At 40.6% G+C, this 18617-nt stretch overlaps 1 protein-coding gene across 1 annotated transcript in view; it reads left to right on the forward strand.

Moving 5' to 3' along the window:
* The first annotated feature begins 656 nt into the window (after nucleotides 1-656).
* Sdhaf3 (succinate dehydrogenase complex assembly factor 3) overlaps nucleotides 657-18617 on the forward strand; it is a 45351-nt gene continuing 27390 nt past the window's right edge. The window contains exon 1 of the mRNA XM_060373733.1: nucleotides 657-888. Coding sequence (XP_060229716.1) covers nucleotides 715-888 — 174 coding nt within the window. The 5' untranslated portion in view covers nucleotides 657-714. The remainder of the gene's footprint in view (nucleotides 889-18617) is intronic.

Raw genomic sequence — 18617 nt, forward strand, 5'->3', positions numbered from 1 at the left:
TAGGAACAAAAAAATAAGAACAAGGAGCAATTGGCTCTGGGAAAAGAAAAAAAAAAACCTTCATTTTTTTTTTTTTAATCACCTCTGCACAAGTTAGGACATGTGAACGACTAGATTCCTGATTTTCATCTCACATTGTTTAAAACAAAAACAAAAAAAACCCAGGATCGTGGCCTTGGAAAAACTGAACTAACGAAGTCTGCCCGGTAGGGCTCCCTTGTGTTAGCTCCTTGGACAAAGTTAAGCTTGTACGGCAAAAACTGCAGGTACAGCATTGCGAGGGGCGTGGACGGAGCGATGAACCCCACACCGTCACCTCCCTCTCATGAATACGCCCAGAAGCCTTTGCATTAACCAAGAAAGGGTTTTTGTAGGAGACAGATTTGGATGAAGTCTTTCTCAAATCCTTATGGAGCGGACGATGAGTTAGTTCTGGAAGTAACAACTCGCTCACGCAGGACCTTCCTAGGAAACTCAAGAAATTGCGGCTATTCCTCAAAAGCCACGCTTCTGGCAGCGAAGGCCGGGGGCGGGTTCTGTCGGCCCCAAAAATCTGGATTTCCGGAAGGACAGGATTCTCTGACGGACCAAACCGGATAAAGGTCGCGGGCCCTCTTCCGCCCGCTTCGCGGTTCACCTATAGGAGACTTGGCGGAGGGGCGGAGCTGCGCCGACCTTCTGCGCAGGCGCGGCTGGCCGAGCACCCGCGGCGCAATGCCGGCGAGGCATGTTTCACGAGTCCGGTGTTTGTATAAGCGCATCTTACAGCTACACCGGGCTCTGCCCCTGGACCTCAAAGCCCTGGGCGACCAGTACGTGAAGGACGAATTTAGGAGACATAAGACTGTGGGTTCTGGCGAGGCCCAGCGTTTCTTGAAGGAATGGGAGGCAAGTGATGCCCCTCCCGGCCCGTTACCCGCGACCTTTGGGGTTCCTCAGTGGTCTCCCTTCCTAGCTGCTCCCCGCTGTCCATGCACGACCAAGCAGGGCGTCTGAATTAAAAGCTGGGCAAACAGCACTTCACCAGATTCGTTCGTGAGCCCTTCCGCTTACAGGCTCTCTGCTTGAGCACGCTGAGTTTGCTCAGTGCTCAGATCAACTTTCAGAGAGTCTGAGGGTACCGGGCGTTGGAGAGATGAGGTGGGGTGTCTCCGAATTTGCTGCATCCCTAACTTGTTAAGTGCTCCGAAAGTTAGCCTGTTTTTTTGTCCTTTTCGTTGCTCTTGTACGGGACAGCCCGTGTAGTGAACATTACGTCGTTACTAACCTGCCAGGTTTGTTTCGATCATTTGTTAATTTTTAATTGCAGGGCCTTACTAAGTTTTCCCCTTGACAGATAAATTAGATAAACACCAAAAGGCTTAAAGACTACACTTGGGAAAGTGGAAAATGCTGGTGGAAGTTAAGCCAGGTGAAAGCTGTTTTCTGTAGGCTCTTTAAGTCCTGGTTACTTTTAAACACAGGCTGCGCTGTTGGATAAATCTTAAACAATTGCACGCATTCGGATTTAGGTTTGTTCTTTTTTTTTTTTTTTCGCTTTTCTTTCTTATCATTTATTTTAATTACATATTCATTTGTGTGTTGGGGCATGTGGGAGGGGTCAGAGGATAACCCAAGGGTTTCTCTCCTTCCACCACATGGGACCTGGGGATAAAAACTTAGGTGTGTGGCTAGTGTGGCTAGGCGGCAGACGCCTTTTTCACTGAGCCATCTGTGTGGCCTGAATATTGTATTATTATTATTGTTGTTATTATTAAGAATGAATTTAAAAAAGATGAGTATTGCATGTTGCTGAGAGGAGAGTCCTGTATCCCCAGGGCCAAAGGCAAGAGAGTTGAAAGTTTAAGGCTAGCTTTTACACTTTAAGCAAGACCTCATTTCAGAATAAAACACAGAAGGCTGGACATGACAGGTATGTAGTTCAGTATGTAGTTCACCTGTCCAGCACGTGTTAAGTCCTGAGTTCAAGCTGCAATTACACACACACCCTGACGCTCTCTTCTTGCCTAGCCACATGCTGTATGATCATTCCCTCTTATGTACACTCAAAAGACTTCCACCAGTGCCATGGTCTTGGAATTCCAAACTGTGAGTTAAGTAAATGTCTTTATATACTACACAGGGTCTGTATATTTTCCCTTTGAAATTACTAAATATTTTGGGACAGGAACACCGAGGCTACACAGTGTCTTGGTTCTTCTTAAACTTGGCCTAATTCAGCACTCATGGCTATATGCTTGGGTTGTGTACCAGGGCTAATTTTCTGCTTCCAACATTCCTTCTGAATGTATTAGTTGAAATGTTTTTGTAGGGAAAGAAATGACTCATCTTCACTGGTCTGGCAGTTTTACATACTTTTTGGAATGAAGGAAAAGTGTTCTGTGGGATCCAGGGCCCTGTAGTTGATGAATCAACAGAAATTTCAACAGTGTTTTACCTGTCAAGAGTGTGTGTAACCTTTGTAACTCATCTGAGGTTTTATTTTTCATTTGTGACTTTTAAGTGGATCATCAGATAAAAAACAAATGACTAAGTTGCCTGTCATGTATATTTAAAGTTTCTTTAACTTAGAGTTGATGGCATTTTGCTATTTTTTAAAATAAGTTTTATACCCCACATAATTTGAAGTCTGTTGCTTTTGAATATCGCACATTAGTTTGTTTGTAGCCTGTGGGAGAAAAGGAATGAATTATTGTTCTATCCTACATGGTTGTACATGTGTGGGAGAGCTCTGTCAAGTGTCAGTGGGCTGCTTGGGCACCTCTCAGTTCCTTCTGCGTGTTTCTCACGGCAGCCTCTGTGTGTGGTGGTTTATGGAACAGCAGTGGTTTATAGGATAGTGATGTCATATAAGTTATATCTTTTAAGATGTTTTTAGGGATATCATGGAACTTAACTGCCATCTAAAAGGAATTAAAGAGAAGGTGTGAAACAGAATAGAATACACATTATTGTTTTACTAGTTGAGGCTGGATGTTTTTGAAGAAAAGAGGTTTGCTGTGCCCTGCACAGCCTGGAAATTGGTCTGACTTGGGTGACAGGGAGTGAAGAAGTGACAGACACATTGAGAGAACGGAGATTGTGTGTAAGGTGTGTTTGGATGGAGATGCAGCTGCAGCAGTCTAAGAACTGTATATTTACAGTCTGCAGCTCCCCCGGGAGGCCGGGAAGCCTATCTCTGTAGGAGAGTAGCCTCAGGCTGAAGTCGGCAGGAGGAGGAAGCTGTGAGGAAGGTCTTGAGGCTTTGGAGTCCTTGACATGGTCAGGCCCATGTCAAAAGTGCACACCCACTCAGGACTCCGTCCTCTCTCCATAGAGGTTTATTTAGGTTGTGGTTCTAAAGGCTCAGGGGCCTGGTGCTGGCATTACTATGGCCCCGGAAGGACCTTAAGGTGTAAGTAATCCCAATAGTGGAAGTACTCTGATTGAGTTCAAGGGAATGGGGTGGAGTGGGGTTAGGGTGGGGCGTGGAGAGCATATCTTGAGAAAGTAACTGATAAAAAAGGGGAGGGTTAGCGTAGGAAAATGAAGCTCCCTTTCAATTTTAACACCCAATGTAAACCTCAAATATATTGCTCATCTGAAGCAGCCATAAACTACTTTATAAAAATTGTTAAGTAAAATAGGTTAAATTAACATTCATATATAGTTTTTTATAAACATTTATTTATTTATTATTTATTATAATTTAATCACTTTGGGTCCTGGATGTGTCCCCTCCCTTGTCTCCTCCCAAACCCACTCTCCTTCCTTCTTTTCCCCCTCTTATGAGACCCGATAGGCTAGGGTCAGATAGAAGGGGAGGAGGACCTTCCCATAGATAGTTCTTTATGTTAAAATTCAGTACAAAAATTTGAGATTTCTGAGATTACATATGCACATACTTGTCTTTTGTTTCAGAGCTATGACTAGTATATTATGCTAGTGATATCATTATTTTATATTAAATCTTTAGAGTTGTATTTGAATCACTAAAACAAATGGATTGCAACTCAATTTTTTAATAACTACTATCAAATCAATATATGCAATTCTGATCAAATCATCACTTTCAAGGCACTTTTATTTTGTAGGAATTGTTTTGGCCTGGGGCACTCTCCAGGTCCAGGTGTGGTGGGGAGTGAGCAACAGGTGGTGGAGTAATGGGAGGGGAAAAAGCGAGCAAATAGGCGGGGGAGAGATGGAAGAGAAGCCAAGCGGTGTGTGCGCTATGCAGAGAGGTGGAAGGGTGGGTGCAAGGATAGTTGCTGTTCTGGCTCCCTGGGAAATGGTGAATTACACTGTCCATCAATGAGCCAGTAAGAAACGCAAGTGCCAGTGGGGCTGTGTCTTCTTCCTTTGAGACAACCGGCCACTGGGTGAGTAGTTGTGATTTCCCGAGCTGCATCATAGCCCAGGAAAGAAGCGCAGTCCCTGCGTAGTGGAGACCCGGACTGACTCATCATGGCCTGCTGGGTTTACCTCTCATCACTGGCCTGTTTGCTAACCTCTCTAATTGGTTTTGGTGGCAGTTCAACCAGGAGGCTGGATGATTCTATGTTGAATTACAGTTTCTCTGTGTTGTGTTTAGCTTTGGCCAGAGATTCGTTTCCTTTGCAAGTCTCGGGGTTAGACAAACATTTAACCATCCTGCCTTTTAAAAGAAGGTGCAGTCACTGATGCAGCTTGTGCAGGCACTGTTACATTGAGCAAGTATGTTATGGAGAGCTGGGAGAGAAAGAGAAGTGGAATGGCTTGTGCACTATGAAGAGAGGTGGAATTGGAGACTCGAGAGTGACAAGGAATAGCCTGATGTGAGTAGCCTGTGCTGACACCTCAGGCCATGGTGACATCCTGGCTCATGCTGTGCCCGAGGGCCATGTCTGGGTCTGTGGCCCTGCAGCAGCATGGGTGGGTGTCCATGTCCATGACCCATGTTACCATGGCCTGGTCTGGACTGCCACCTGGGGCAATATATTCCCAAGAGCTGAGCAAAGCTGGCCCCTCCCCTTGCCTAGGCAGGGCGGGAGAGCTGGCCCCATCCCTCACCAGCTACAGCACTTTGGAGAGTGCCCCACACCTTGCCTGGACAGTTACAGTAGAGCTGACCCTGCTGGTGTGGGTGCACATGAGCTGTCCTGAGGGATGGAGAATTGGCCCCACCCCTTATAAGGGTAGTGCGGGAGAGCTGGACCTGATGGCATGGCAGCAGCAAGGTCCTGTTCACCTTGCTGGCTGCCAAAGACAGGAATGCTGCCCTACCCCTGGGCAAAGTGGGAGACCTGGCCCTGCTCATGTGGGTGCAGGAGAGGTGTGGACAGACCAACTCAGCTACCACCCAGGCTCAGGTTCCTTTGAGTTGGCCCATCAGTATATCTACCTCATCTGTAAACTGCTGGAGCATGTAAAGGGACCATTCCTACAGATCAAAAGCTGCAGGATCTCCATGACACAGGGCAACAACAGGATATCTGAGAGGAGTCCTGGGGAGGGTTCAGTATTGGTAGTGTAGCAGAAGCCAGAGGCTTAAAACAGACTGTTGACTCATTGCAATGAACATTTGCAGATAAAGATGTGTGGACAAGAAGGTATATGACACACTGTGACACAGTGCGGCTTCCGGGGTGGGTGAGATGAGGTTTTTTGTTGTTGTTTGTTTTGTTTTGTTTTTTTCTTTAGCAGGGAAGTTGCAAAGGTGGAAAGCAGAAATGGAAGTATAATAGAGTGGGATTGGGATGCATGATGTGAAATTCACAAAGAACCAATTAAAAAAAATTGTTTTACTTAATACATTGTGGTGGTTTGAATAGGACTGGCCCCCATAGATTCGTGTGTTTGAGTGCTTGATCATAGTGAGTGGCACTTTTAGGAGGTGTGGCCTTGTTGGAAAGTGTGTCACTGTGGAGGTGGGGTTTGAGGTCTTCTATGCTCAGCCTACACCCTGTGTGGCACAGTCTCCTTCTGCTGCTTGCAGATTAAGATGCAGATCTCTCAGCTCCTTCTCCAGCACATGTCTGTCTGCACACTGCCATGTTTCCCACCATGATGATCATGGACTAAACCTCTGAAACTGTGAGCCAGCCCAGGTTACATGTTTTTCTTTATATGTGTTGTCATGGTCATGGTGTCTCTTCACAGCCATAAAACCCAAACAAAGAAATATATTTAACTTAAAAAAAAAATCCCTGAGCATACTTTTTAAAAACCAGTGTAGGAAAACTTATGATAATAAACAATATATGAGGGCTGGAGAGATAGCCCAGTGGTTAAGACCACTTTCTGCTCTTGTAGAGGATCCACACTTATTTCCCAGCATTCACATGGTGGCTCACAATCATCTGTGACTCTTCTGGTCTCCATGGTTACTAGACACATGAACACAGACATACATGCAGAAAACATACAGAAAAAAAAATCTTTATTTTCTGTTCTTTAATTCTTCTCTTCTTTGGGGATATTGTGTTATTTTGTCTGTTCAGTGTCTTGTAAATTTTAGTAATCTAGTTTTTTGTTTGTTTTTTCCTTCTTGAGACAGGATTTCCGTGTAGCCTTGACTATCCTTGGCTTTATAGACCAGGCTGATCTTGAACTCGCATCCATCTACCTCCTTCTCCCTTCCTGATTGTTGGGAAATGAGAGTGGAATTTACTGGTATATAAATGTAAAACTGTTGTATTGCCAGTGTGTATTTATTTTCTGTGTAAATTTTTGTAAAATTTCTTTAGACCTCTGTTGTCTCAGTAGAAAAACAATATATTTTGCCCTTGAAATTAGTGGCAAACCAAAAAAGTGCGTTTTTTTCTTATAGAATTGTACCATGAGAGATGTTAATCTATTTAATCAAATGGCTTAATCTATCCTACACTTTTCCTAGGCAGTCTTGTCTTTTTTTTTTTTTTTTATATTGTCTGTTAATTTTGAGGGCATGTTTTATAGCAATAAATATGATAACAAAAACATATTGTAAGGGCAGTCCTTCTCACCTTTCATCTGACCCTAGCCTATCAGGTCTCATCAGGAGTGGCTGCATTGTCTTCCTCTGTGGCCTGGTAAGGCTGCTCCCTCTTTAGGGGGAGGTGATCAAAGAGCCAGCCCCTGTTCCCCCTACTAGAGAACCCACTTGAACACTGAGCTGTCGTGGCTACATCTGTGCAGGGATTCTAGGTGGGATTGGGAGGGGACGAGGGAGGAGGCTACAGCTGGGATACAAAATGAATAAATTGTAATTAATAAAAAATAAATTAAAAATATTTTAAAAATAAAATCAAATTTAACATTAAATTTTGTGACTCTTGAACTTGAAAATTAAAAGGCAAATGGAACACAGTTGAAGTTAATATATGGTTGATGGTATTAGTAGTAACAAAAGCTTATTTAACTTGGTAGAAAAAACTAACAGTTTAAATGTAAGAAGTGGGCAATGCAGCGTCTAACAGGCCATTTTTTTATTTCCACACAAATGAAATTGTATTGCATGGATATAGTACAAGTAAGAAATTGAAAGCAGTACAGCTGTCCGTCAGGAGAAGAGAATTCCAACAAAGCTGTAAGTAGGGTGGGTTAGAAGGCAGCTATTGAAAAAGGCTTTAGAAGAATGAATGACACGGAACTGTTGATGGTGTAATTAGATGTAAACTATGTTCATCTCTGGTTGATACGATGAAGGATGCTTTTAATTTTTTCTTTGAACTTTAGATTTTTTTTTCATGTTATCTTCCAAATCACATTTCTTTGGTAATCATGAGAAAGTATTGTTTAAGCTTAAAGGCGTGGTAGCATACGACCAGCACTCAGGAAGCAGATGCAGGTGGATCTCTGTGAATTCTAGGCCAGAGCTAGTTCCAAGACAGCCAAGGCTACACAGAGAAACCAAACAAACAAAAAAGGCATTATTTAATTAAATATATTGAATAATTTTGTAACCAGTTATGTTTCTTTAAAGCCTTGAAACTGACTCATTCAAATAGCAGCACTTTATAAAGATATTTCTTGCCTCTTAGAGTTTTCGTTTTGCATGAACATTGATGCCAGCTATATAGTTTTGTGATTTGTTGCTGAATTTTAGAAATGGAAAGGAATTCTGAATATGTATAGCCTCAAATTAAACTGTTTTGTTTTTCACCTTATCATAAAAGTATATAGATAATTCTAAGAGTTCAATAACTTTGGCAAAAAAAAAAGTTGCTACTAATAATTGCATTTAGTTTTTTTTTTTTTTTTACTTTTTAAAATATTTTGTAGGATAACAGTAAGGTGGCATGGGGGTTTGTCAATTAATATTTGTTTTGTCTTGTGAAGATGTGTTAACGTTCTCCATTTGTGACTTGGAAACTGGTAGTAGGTGTAGGAAAGAGACTCGAGGCCGTCTGTTCCGTCATATGTCATCCCTACATCTGGTTACAAGGCCTAGTAATGGTACTGTATTCTGGACTTTACCAGGATACCTAAAGATGTCAGCTTAATAAAGATGTCAGACTCATGCTTATATAATAATGAAATGTAAACCAAATGGCTAATTGGCTGTTTCTGCTGGGGACTAGGGAAGAGTGTGTCCTTTTCTGTAAATCAGAGTATTTGTCTTCACTTCCGGGGAACCCTTTCTCAGTTGTATCTGAAAACAGTACTATTTTAGATTTTCTATAGACTAATAAGGAGTGTAGAGTGAAGGTTACAAAGTATCCCATTGGGCTCAGGGGTGGTACCTGTTACCTGGAATCAAATGCATTAATATGTTTGCTGGAGGAGAAAATTGACCATTTACATTAAGTGTAGTGAATGAAGACTTGATGTTCAATTATGTCAGAATTTAGTGCTATATCTAAAAGCATTTTTGTTTTTCAGGGTTTCTTTGATATTAACCTTGTAAAGGAGGGATTGTGGGTCACTGATAAGCTTCCTGGGAGACTGGATTAGTGTCTACACAGTTGCCTAGTGAACAAGAAATTAAACTAAGGAGAAGTAGAGTGGGCAGGAGAATGTTTCCGCAGGCCTCACTGCACCTGCAGCAGCTAACTGTCCTGAAGCTTCCTTATGCTTTTTCCTTAGGCAGTTCTGGACTTAATTGATGCTTTCTCTCAATCTGGACTTTTAGCGTTACCCACTTTTGCTTGACATTATTACTATATTTGTTAATAGATTAAGCTGATTAACTCAGCCTTCTGGGCCTGAGAGGTATCAGCTTATTCTCCTTGTGTGCAGATTTAATTAGTTTAATTCCCAAGAAAGGATCGTATTTCCCTTGTTTACAGGTTTTTGCTCTTCTTTACTCCTAAATCACTGTAATTGAGGCTTGTCTAAAGGAAAAAGTGTGTTTTTTGTTTTTATTTGTGTGTGTGTTTTTGTTTTGGTTCTAAAACACTGAAGTGTTTATGCTTTACTTGAATTAGTTTTTAAAGTACCAGATGTTTTAGGACTTTGGTGTAGTGACATTTCACTTTGCTGCCAGGAACAGGTTTATATATTGCTTAAAAACTATCCCACATAATATTAAAAAAATGCATATAGTTTGTATACTGCTTTTGCGTACAAAACTCGGAATGGTGCTAGATGGCGTAGCAAACAGGTTTCTAAAAGCAGCCGCAGTGGTCACACGAGTGACATAGGTAGTTGTCTAGCTTCAGCCAGCATAGTTTGAACTGAATTCCCCTAAAGACATCTTGTTTAGTGACTCAGCCTGGAGAGTTTGTGTTTGTCACCCATTCATTGGGTAAGCTGCAAATACGCACATGCCATTGGTAACGCCAGAACTGACAGGCTCTAACAGCAGTTAACACCACTTTAGCTGCGGACACACATATGCAGTCAGTGACTTCAAAACACTGGCAGGCAGTAACAAGGGTAAACACTCTTTTAGCAGAGGATACATATACTGCATTGGTAACTCTAGAACTTGCAGGCAGTAACAGTGGTTATTAACACTTTTAAAGGAGAATTGTCCTGGCCTTTCAGTGCCCTTAGAAAGGTGCACAAAGCCAGGAGAATTTCTTACTATAGAATGTTTGGATAGATGTGCACCTTTGAGTGTAGTTCAGGGTGCTCGTAGCACCTGGTATATTTTATGCAAATTGCTGCTTTCTAGAGCTCTGCTAGATGCTGCAGTGTGATCGAACTTTGATTATGTGGTTAAGGTGAGCAGAAACCTTATCAATAAGTTTACACTGTAGATTTACACAGGAACAGGTAATTCGGTTTTCTTTACAGCTGCTTTCCCAGACCTTCCTTCTTGTCATTTTTCTTTGTCATCATGGTTTTCAGGCTACCATACCCATCCCCTTTGCTGAATCCTTGTCATCATCGTCATCACATCATCTATGCTTGCAGTGGCTTTGTCCTTGTCATACTTTCTTTCAACTCCACCTCATTATTGTAAGGCTGCTCTTTGTTATAGTTCAGATTGGTAGCTTTTTAGCCTGCATTGGAGATGCCAGGGATTGCGGGTTTGTTTTTAGGATGTAATTCTGAAGAAAACAGGAGCAAGGCAACAGTGGGGCTATGGAGTCCTCAGGATCCTTCTTTTGTCTCTTTAGCTGGCTGGCCCAAAATGGTTCATTTCTAGATCACCAGATCTGGATTGTTGTCTAGGCATAGCCTTCTACCTCTTAAGAGGTTTTCTTAGAAACAGAAGTAAATGTGGATCTCTGGGTTTCTTTTTTCTCTATTTCCTGCTTGTGTGGTGTGGGGTTACCTTTTCCCACCGACTCCACCCTTTGGGACTCCTTGACTCTGTTTTGAAGGTTGAATTTTGTGGGTTGTTGGCTACTACTGGTCCTGTTAGTGTGGATCCAACCATTCAAAATATACACGTCTCTGACATTTTCCACCATTGTATTTTTAATCCACTAGTTTCTACTGCTACCTTTGTCACCGTATCAGGTCAAAGACCAGCAGAAGGAGGTTTTGAAGCTTGATATTCATGTAAATAACTTATACTGGAGTATGTTTCTGAAAAATGGTTATAAATTGAAATGAAAAATCAACCCATAGTTCCTTTCTTTGTGTAAAAGTCATTTGCACATACCAGATTTGTTTTGAAGAGGAGAGGGTATATTTTCAAATGTTGATGCCTAGAAAAAAGAAAATTTAATATCTAATTGATGCAAAGAACAAGTTAAAATTTGGCACTTGATAAGAGAGAGACACCACATTATTTCAACTCCATCTCCTTTTACCTGAATGCTGTGAAAATATGTGCACCAGCCTGGGTTAAAGGAGCATGAAGACTGTTTATTATGACTAAATTCGTTTATTTTTAAATTGTTCATATTGTAGTAGCAGCAGTGAGGGTGAAATTGTGCAGAGTGAGTGTTGATTAGGGATTTTATGTTTTGTCTTTTTTTCCATTGTGTCTTTCTGGCTTCTTTATAAAAAATCAGGAGTTCATAGGTGTGTGAATTTATGTCTGGGTCTTCAGTTTGATTCCATTGATCAACTTGTCTGTTTTTATCCCAATAACGTGGTTTTTATTATTACAGTTTAAAATCAGGAATGGTGATATATCCAGTAGTTCTTTTATTGTACAGGACTGTTTTAGTTTTCCTTTTCCCCCACCTGTGAAGTTGATGGTTGCTCTTTCAAGGTCAGTAAAGAATTGTGGAATTGTGTTGGAGTTTTGATGGGAATTGGATTGAATCTGTAGATTGCTTTTGGTAAGGTTTTTACTATGTTAATCCTACTGATCCATGAACACTGGCCATTTTTCTATCATCTGATCCTTTTTTTTTTTAATGTTGAACCATCCCTGTGTCTCTGAGCTGAAGCCCACTTGATCATGGTGAGTGAAGTTTTTGTTGTGATCTTGGATTCAGTTTGCGAATATTTTATTGAGAAAATATACATCAACATTCATGAGTGAAATGGATCTGAAATTCTCTTTGTTGAGTCTTTGTGTAGTTAGGTAGCAAGGTGATTGTGGCTACATAAAATGAATTTGATAATGCTCTTTCTGTTTCTATTTCATGGGATAATTTGAGGAGTATTGTCTTTTCTGCCTTTTAGTTTGGTTAGGGGTTTGTTGTACCTTGTTGATTTTCTCAAAAGAACCAAATCTTGTTTTTGTTGATTTTTTTTTTTTTTGTGTGTGTGTATTGCTTTCTTTGTTTTTAATTTATTGATTTCAGCCCTGAGTTTGATTATCTTGGGTGTGTTTGTTTCTTTGTGTTCTAGGGCTTTTAGGTGTGCTTTTAAATTGCTAGTATGAGATCTCACAGACTTCTTTATGAAGGCACTTAGTGCAGTGACCTTTCCTCCTAGCACTGACTGATTTCATTGTGTCCCATAAGTTTGCGTATGTTGTACATTCATTTTTATTTAATTTTAGAAAGTCTTTAATTTCTTTATTTCTTCCTTTACCTAGCAGTCATTGAGTAGACTGTTGTTCAGTTTCCATGAGTGTGTAGGCTTTCTGTTGTTTCTGTTGTTGTTGAAGTCCACCTTTAATCTACGGTGTTCTGATAAGATAGAGGGGGTTATTTTTAAAACTTATTAATTACAGATTATTCACTTTGTATCTCAGCTGTAGACCCCTCCCTCATGTCCTCCCAATCTCACCCTCCCTCTTTCATCTCCTCCCATACTCTTCCACAAGTCCACTGATAGGAGAGGTCCTCCTTCCCTTCCCTCTGATCTTAGCCTGTCAGGTCTCATCAGGACTGGCTGCATTGTCTTCCTCTGTGGCCTAGCAAGGCTGCACCCCTCTCAGGGTGAGGTGATCAAAGAGCCAGCCAGTGAGTTCATGTCAGAGACAATCCCTGTTCCCATTACTAGGGAACCACTTGGAGACTCAGCTGCCATGGGCTACATATTTTAATTTTCTTGTGTCTGTTGAGATTTGGTTTTTGACTGACTATATGTTCAGTTTGGGAGAAGGTTGTGTGTAATGAGAAGAAGGTATATCTTTTTGTGTTAGGGTGAAATGTTCTGTAGCTATCTGGTTGGTTCAGTTGAGTTATAACATCTGTAAGTTCCATTTTTTTTTCTGTTTTTTTTTTTTTTTTTTTTTTTTTTTTTTTTTTTTTTTTTTTTTGTCTGGATGACCTGCCCATTGGTGAAAGTGGGTTGTTGAAGTCTTCTACTGTTAATGCATGAGGTTTGATGTGTGATTTAAGCTTTAATAATGTTTCTTTTACAATTGTGTGTGCCCTTGCATTTGAGACATATTCAGAATTGAGATGTCAGCTTGGATTTTTTTTTTCTTTGATGAGTATGAAGTGCCCTTTCCCATCTCTTTTGATTAATTTTGATTCCAAATCTATTTTGTTTGAATGGCTGCTTTAGCTTGTCCTTGCTTCCATTTGCTTGGAAAATCTTCTAGCCCTTTACTGTGAGTTAATGTCTATCTTTGATATTGTGGTGTGTTTCTTCTATGAAGCAGAATGATGGATTCTGTTTTAGCATCCATTCTATGCTAACGTCTGTCTTTTTATGGGGAAATTGATTCTAATTATGTTGAGAGCTATTAATAACCAGTTGTTTATTTCTGTTATTTTGAAGTTGCTGTTGTTGGTGGTAATCCGTACGTGTGTGCTCACATGCACGCACACACACATGCCCTTCTTTTGGATTTGTTGGCATGAAATTATTTCCTATGTTTTTTGTTTTTGTTTTTGTTTTTTTTTGAGGGAGGGCGGTGTAGTTAACCTCTTTGGGTTGGAGTTTTCCTAGTATCTTCTGTAGGGCTGGATTTGCGAATAGATATTGTTCAAATTTGGTTATGTCGTGGAATATCTTTTTTTTCCATCAACGGTAATTGAAAGCTTTGCTGGGTATAGTAGTCTGGACTGACATCTGTGGTCTCTTAGAGTCTGCAAGACATCTGACCAAGCCCTTCTGCCTTCTAGAGTCTGTTAAGAAGTCAGATGTAATTCTGCCTTTATAAGTTACTTGGTTTTTCCCCTTTGCAGCTTTTACTATTCTTTCTTTGTTCTGTGCATTTAGTGTTTTGATTATGATGTGATGGGAGGACTTTCTTTTCTGGTTCAGTCTATTTGGTGTTCTGGATGCTTCCTGCATGTTTATGGGCATCTCTTTCTTTAGGTTGGGGACATTTTCTTCTATGATTTTGTTGAAAATATATTTTGGGGCCTTGAAGCTGAGAATATTCTTCTACTATTCATATTATTCTTAGCCTAGGCCTTTTCATAGTGTCCCAGATTTCTTGGATGTTTTGTGTCAGGAACTTTTTAGATTAACATTTTCTTTTACTGATGTGCCAATTTCTTCTGTTGCATCCTCTGTGCCTGAGATTCTTCTGTACCTTGTACTCTGTTGGTGATGCTGCCTCTGTAGTTCCGTGTGCTTACCTAGGTTTTCCATTTCCACAGTTTCCTCAGTTTGTGTTGTATTACTTCTGTTTCCACTTTCAGGAGTTGAATGTTTTTATTCATTTCCTTCATCCCTTTGATTGTATTCTGTATTTCTTTAAGGGGTTTATTCATTTCTTCATTGAAGGCCTCTTTCATCTTCATAAGATTGATTTTCATGTCATTTTCTTGTGATTCAGCTGTGTTGGATTATCCAGGGCTTGCTGTGGCAGGATAGCTGGGCTCTGGCGGTGCCATATTGCCCTGGCAATATATATGCCTGTTTATATCTATGTATTGATGCATATAAGTGTACACATACACATAAGGCAAAACATTCACACACATAAAATAAACAGACCTGGTTAAAGACCTGCCGCCAGAGACCTGAGATTTCTAACTATTCAGGAGCAGTTTGAGTAGCATAATCTTGTTTGTTGGTTTGTTTAATGTAGTATTTCAAGTGCCTGATGTAGGGAGAAATAGAATATTTAAAAAGTAAACGGACAAAACCCGAAACCGAGTGTTGGTCATGTAGTTTCCTTATGGTACAATTGACACCATTTTCTTCAGGAAGAAGAGAGATGGAACCTGCACACAGGTTTACATAGAATTGACTATTTGCTTTAAGATAGTTTACGATTGGATTTACCTGTTTGAACCTGGGGATAAACTAAACAGTTTCAGGCATATAGTTTTAAAATTATGTGTAATTTCACAACCTTCCACATGGTGGCAGAAAATCCTTATGTATAGAAAGACATACAGCCAGAAGTCAGAAAACTTTCAGTTTTAATTTGAATTTCTCTGTCCTATTCCAAGTACCAATATCCATGAATTATTCAAGTTAGGTGTGCTGTTGCCATTTTCTATGTCTTATGTGCATTTACTGACTTTAAAATGAAGTTGTTCTTTCTACGTCTATGTAGTTTTATTCCATTTTGAAGGGTTCTTTGGGTATCTCTGAATAGCATTTTATGCAATCGTTTTGGTAAATTATTTTTCTTAGCTTAGGAGAAATTGAGAAGAGTTGCTTGCTCTCTCTAGACAAATGTGCAAAAACTAATGTGTGAAATGATTTTATTTTAAAATTAATAACTGAATCAATGTGATCTTTTATGTTGTTACTTAGGATTTTGCATCGCCATTTTATGGTTTCATTACTACTTTTTTTTTTTGCCTTCTTTCTCTTGCTCTGTTGTCAGTCTTTATATTTTCACAGTCTGAAGAAACTGATCCATTCCATATACTTTTCTCTATATCCCCGTTACGTGTCAGGTGCCGTCTCAGACACAGATGACTGCAGGTAGTCACAAACAGAGACCACCACCAAGAAAGGGCTGTCAGAATCCTCCGTGGATCAGGGCACTTGTGGTCAGGACTGACAGACTGTGTTTGATCTTAAATCCACAAGAGGGCAGGAGAGAGCCAGCTCCTGAGAGCTGTCCATTGACCTCCACATACCCAACACAGACAGACAGAATGACAAGGAGACAGACAGACACACAAACACACACAATAATAAGTAATTAACTCAAAGAAAACAAGAATAGCAAAGCCCAACAAAATAGGGGTTTTGTTTTAGATTTATTTTTGTGTGTGTTGTGGTGTGTGTGTGTGTGTGTATGACTTCCAGGTACAGTGGGAGGCCAGGAGAGGGTGTCGTATGACCTGAAGCTGGAGGTTCAGGCAGTTGTAAGCTGCCCCACATGGGTGCTGGAAACCGAAGTTCAGTACTCAGGGAGAGCAGCAAGAGCCATCAACCCCTGGAATATCTTTTCTGTCCTGAGTCTCTGTTTTCTGGTGTTTCCGGTCATGTAGGGAACATACCTACCATATAGAAAATGTATTTGAAGGGATAAAATGTCATGTTTCTGGAACAATATACATTTCCCATGAAAAAATTGAGAGTGTACAGCTCTTACATGGGCATAGCAGACTGTAGGAGTGTGGAGTTAAGAATGACACAGTGACCTAAACTGTTCAAACTACATTACATTTCATAACAGTAGCAAAACTGTGGTTAAAAGTAACAATGAAAGTAATTTTATGGAGGCAGGTCACCACAACATGAGGAGCTATATTAAATGGTCACAGCATTAGAAAGGTTGAGAATCAGTGTTCTAGAGGTCAAGGGCATGGTACTAGCATTGCCATGGCCGTGGAAGGACCATAAGGTGTGTGAGATCCCAATAGTGAAAATACACTGGTAGAATTGGAGGAGCATATCTTGAGACAGTAGCTGATTAAAAAGGGGGGGGGGCACTCAGGCATGGTCGCCCATGCCTTTAATCCCAGCCCTCAGGGAGGCAGAGGCAGGCGGATCTCTGAGTTTGAGGTCAGACTGTTCTACAGAGTGAGTGACAGGACAGCCAAGACTACACAGGGAAACCCTGTCTTAAAAAACAAACAAACAAAAACAAAAAAAAAAAAAGGGAGAGTGGTGGTTAGCATAGGAAAGTGAAACTCCTGAATTTTAGCATTCAATATAAAAATGGTAATTTTTGTTGTTGTTTTGTTTGGTATGTGGTGTTGGGTATTGGACCCAAGGCACCTCACATGCTCACCCTTGTCTTGTTTCTGGTTTCCATGGAAATGCTTTGAGTTTTGTTTGTTTTTCCATTTATTATACTGTTAGCTGTACCTTTCTTATGTATAGGTCTGTCTTCTAAACAATTCTAAATCCCATCAAGTTGAAAATCAAGATTACTCACCATGGAGATATGGTTTGCTTTCGTTTTCTCCCAGTTAGCTTCTCATCTTAATAGGAGTCTCTTTAGAGCAAAAGTTTTTAGCTTTGATGGTCTGGTTTTTCTTTCTTGGATCAGGCTTTTGGTGTCAGGTGTATCAAGTTTTCATTTGCCTTGAAGATTTGCTGCTGTTCTAATGTTTTATGCAGTTCACTTTGAATTAGTTTGTCTACAGTACAGGGTTTAGTTCAAGGTTTTTGCTTTACTTCTCTGGTATCCAGCTACTTCAGTCTCACTTGTTGACAGGCTGTTTCTCTTGCACTGAATTGTTTTTGTAACTTAGTAGAAAAAGTAGTCAAATTAATGCTATTTCTCAATTTGACTCCATAATCATGTAGTAAGTGCTCACCAGTCCCATGGATTATGGGCACCCCATTGGACAAGGCGAGCAACACCTCTGAACTGATCCGTTTTTAGGCAACTCCTCATCTTTTAATTTTAAATTAATTTTTAGGTTAGCATACATCCAAAGCAACGTATTTCATTATGATATTTTGACATGAAGCTTTGTTATCATTTGTTGCCCCCATGTGGACCCACCCGAGTCCATGCCCTCTGTCTCCCTCTCACCAGTTCCCTTTACTTCCCCTCCTGATTCCTTTAGACTTAGGTTCGATAGCGCTTTGTTCTGGAGACCTTTCCTGCCCCATGTCTCCTCGCTCAGCCGAAGTGTTCCCATTGAACTCTATGTTCATTTCTATTTATGGAAACTATTATATACTCATTCCTTTTCATTCTTCCTCGGTGGTAGTTACCTTCCTCCTTGTCTGCGGCACCACCAAATTATAAGCCGCTTTGAAGCAGAAGTTGTGAGATGATTTTGTATTCTTTGTATGTCACATTGAGAGCACACACAGTAAATATTTGTCAATGTATGGACAATAGTGCCACATCTCTTCATGTTTATGGTGGCTATTGCTATTTTTTTAGAATTATAATCTCTGTACTTTTGAAGCATATGTCATTTATGTGAAAATTATTGTTTTATAAATTCAGAAAATGTCAAAGCTTAATATCCACATAAGGGAAGAATTATTAACAATAGTGAATATAAATTTGCATTTCAAATATTTTATAATGCTGAGTTTTTGTGTATATGTAAGTGCTTGTGTGCAGGTGTTTGCAGATGCATACGCCCGTGTGTCAGGAGGGCAGAAGTGGGCATCACAGTGCTTTTCCCAGTTTCCACCTTAGTTCGTTCATTCTTCCTTCCTTCCTTCCTTCCTTCCTTCCTTCCTCCCTCCCTCCCTCCCTCCCTCTCTCCCCTCCTCCCTCTCTCCCCTCCCCTCCCCTCCCCTCCCCTCCCTTCTCTCTTTCTCTCTTTCTTCTCTTCTCTTCTCTTCTCTTCTCTTCTCTTCTCTTCTCTTCTCTTCTCTTCTCTTCTCTTCTCTTCTCTTCTCTTCTCTTCTCTTCTCTTCTCTTCTCTTCTCTTCTCTTCTCTTCTCTTCTCTTCTTATGTGGTTTTTCTTTCTTATGTGGTTTTTCTTTGTAGCACTGGCTGTCCTCATTTGTAGACCAGGCTGGCCTTGAACTCTCGCAGATCCGCCTCCTTCCCCGATTGCTGGGATTCCAGGCATGAGCCACTACGCCC

This window comes from Meriones unguiculatus, chromosome 21 (genome assembly GCF_030254825.1).
Source record: "Meriones unguiculatus strain TT.TT164.6M chromosome 21, Bangor_MerUng_6.1, whole genome shotgun sequence".
Lineage (NCBI taxonomy): Eukaryota > Metazoa > Chordata > Mammalia > Rodentia > Muridae > Meriones > Meriones unguiculatus.